The 2,603-nt window shown below is 39.4% G+C and overlaps 1 protein-coding gene across 1 annotated transcript in view; it reads right to left on the reverse strand.

The window, feature by feature from the left end:
• Window positions 1–875, reverse strand: part of gpx7 (glutathione peroxidase 7) — a 15,342-nt gene extending 14,467 nt beyond the window's left edge. The window contains exon 1 of the mRNA XM_032525396.1: window positions 662–875. Within this exon, the coding sequence (XP_032381287.1) occupies window positions 662–793 (132 nt within the window). The 5' untranslated portion in view covers window positions 794–875. The remainder of the gene's footprint in view (window positions 1–661) is intronic.
• Window positions 876–2,603: the final 1,728 nt, after the last annotated feature.

A 2,603-nucleotide genomic window follows, 5' to 3' on the forward strand; every position in this document is an offset into this window, starting at 1 on the left:
ATCAACATCCATTCCTTTAATTTCAGTCTCAATAATTCCTAATTTCTGCTTTTCTAACTCCATTAGGTATAATTTCCTATAAATGAGGTTTATTGACCATAAATTACAAAAAAAACTTTGAAACTAAAGTTAATAAGTTAACTTAGTTATTTTTGTGTTTCAGTGTTGAAAAGGTCAAAAAAGAGACAAACATTGGGGAAAAAAGCATCAAAAGTGTGGAAAAAAGGGACAAAAACATAAGAAAAAGTTAAAAACATTGATAAAAAGCGTCGACAAAAGTGTTGATTTTCAATTCTGACAATGTGAAAACACAAAATCAAATGTTGGCCATACAATCACTGTATAGCGGACTTATCCGGTCTAAGGATCAGTACCTGGTTTGAATGGAAACCCTGCGCTCCTGCAGCTGCGGGGCTCTGCAGGCCTCTTGCCACGTAGGCTAGCGGGGGCTACATGATGGGACATGTCCACGGGGACATCCCGGGCAGGCTGCAGTCAAAGTGATCCTCCATGTGTGTTAGTACAGGCTACTAACAAAATGTTAAGTGGGAGATGTAAAAACAAATAAGCATTCCCATGCAACATTCATTTATGCAACCGGGCGACATGCAAAGAGACTCCGTTACAGTAAGACTCGATATGACGTTAGATCCAGACTTACCGAACCCCGGTATTTTTCCAGGGACACTAACTTCCCCCTGCTGTTCACTACTTTAAAAGTATACAAGTCTTTCTGTTTGCTCTCCGTGAGGCTGAATACAGTGATTAACACCGCGAGCGCTCTGGGAAGCATCTTCACGGTCCGACTGCCAACGCAACAGCTGGGAAGTTCCTCTAACTCCCGGGACCTCCTCTCCGGGACGACCGTCAAGTTAGAGCCGTTAACAGCAGAGAAGGAAACTTCCTGGTCCGGCCGTCACTTTCAAAATAAAGGTCTTGGAGACGAGTTTGGTTTTTCCTGTTGTCATACATTTCCTTATGAATTTAGATAACTGTAGTAAATCAAAATTATGAAATGTTTCCTTTAACACAAAATAATTCCAACATTTGACAAAGGCCTATTAAGTGGAAAATCATGAAATAGTAAGGAAAAAATCTAATTTTGACTACCCCGCTAACAATTTTTGGTTCCCGAAACGTTTGGGGAACGTTCGTTTTTGGTTTTCCCCTAACGTTGCAACCTTAAGAGAACATTTCCCTAACGTTGCAACCTTAAGAGAACGTTCCTCTAACGTTGCAACCTTCAGAGAACGTTCCTCTAACGTTGCAACCTTTAGAGAACGTTCCTCTAACGTTGCAACCTTTAGAGAACATTTCCCTAACGTTGCAACCTTTAGACAACGTTCCCCTAATGTTGCAACCTTTAGAGAACGTTCCCCTAACGTTGCAACCTTTAGAGAACGTTCCCATAATGTTGCAACCTTTAGAGAACGTTCCTCTAACATTGCAACCTTTAGAGAACGTTCCCATAATGTTGCAACCTTTAGAGAACGTTCCCCTAATGTTGCAACCTTTAGAGAACGTTCCCATAATGTTACAACATTTAGAGAACGTTCCCCTAACGTTGCAACCTTTAGAGAACGTTCCCCTAACGTTGCAACCTTTAGAGAACGTTCCCATAATGTTGCAACCTTTAGAGAACGTTCCCCTAACGTTGCAACCTTTAGAGAACGTTCCCCTAACGTTGCAACCTTTAGAGAACGTTCTCATAGTGTTGCAACCTTTAGAGAACATTCCCCTAACATTGCAACCTTTAGAGAACGTTCCCATAACGTTGCGACCTTTAGAGAACGTTCCCATAACGTTGCGACCTTTAGAGAACTTTAGAGAATTGTTTTACTACTTTAAACTGAATTAATTAACCGGCAAACTTGATGGGTTTTAAAACTTTAAATAACAGCATAAGAAATTACAAAAAACACATATACAAGAATCAGAATCACTTTTATTGGCAATATGTACACATAATAGTGCAAATGTAGTGTGCAAGATGCATACTGGAATGATAAAGTACCGTGTTTCAAAACATAAGTCGTACTGGACTATAGCTGCATGTAATTAGAAATCTATTTCCCAACGTTATCTTTAGTTTTAGAAAGAAGCACTACAAACTGTTTTGTTTTTTTCATTTACAAAAACCCTGTAAAAAGTTATAAAAGTCCTTTTCATCACAACCGCTACAGGCCATTGGACATGTGGAGTATCGGGCTTTTATTTTGAAGGCATATTAAATCCAGTAGAGCAGCAACAGGAACAAAAACTTGTCCACCTCTCACTCTCAGCTCATTGAGCAAAGTTAGGCATGCACACCATGGCCTACTTTATTCTGGAGGAAAACAAATGAACACATGCCAAAAATAGAGAACAAAAACCTAAACTCTCTGCATATCAATTACAGGCATCCTACTCCGCAAGAAAGGTTTTCACAATCTGGGTTTTATTTATGTGGGTAGTTATGCTTTTGCCACATTAGGATAACTACACACATTTCAGACAGGAATGTTTTTTTTTGTCCCATGGTCTGAAAGTTTTGGTTTGAGTGAATGTCCTAATCTATGCCAAAAGAAATCCATAAATACATAACCTTACAATGTATCCCACGG

Source organism: Etheostoma spectabile, chromosome 9, assembly GCF_008692095.1.
Source record: "Etheostoma spectabile isolate EspeVRDwgs_2016 chromosome 9, UIUC_Espe_1.0, whole genome shotgun sequence".
Classification (NCBI taxonomy): Eukaryota; Metazoa; Chordata; class Actinopteri; order Perciformes; family Percidae; genus Etheostoma; species Etheostoma spectabile.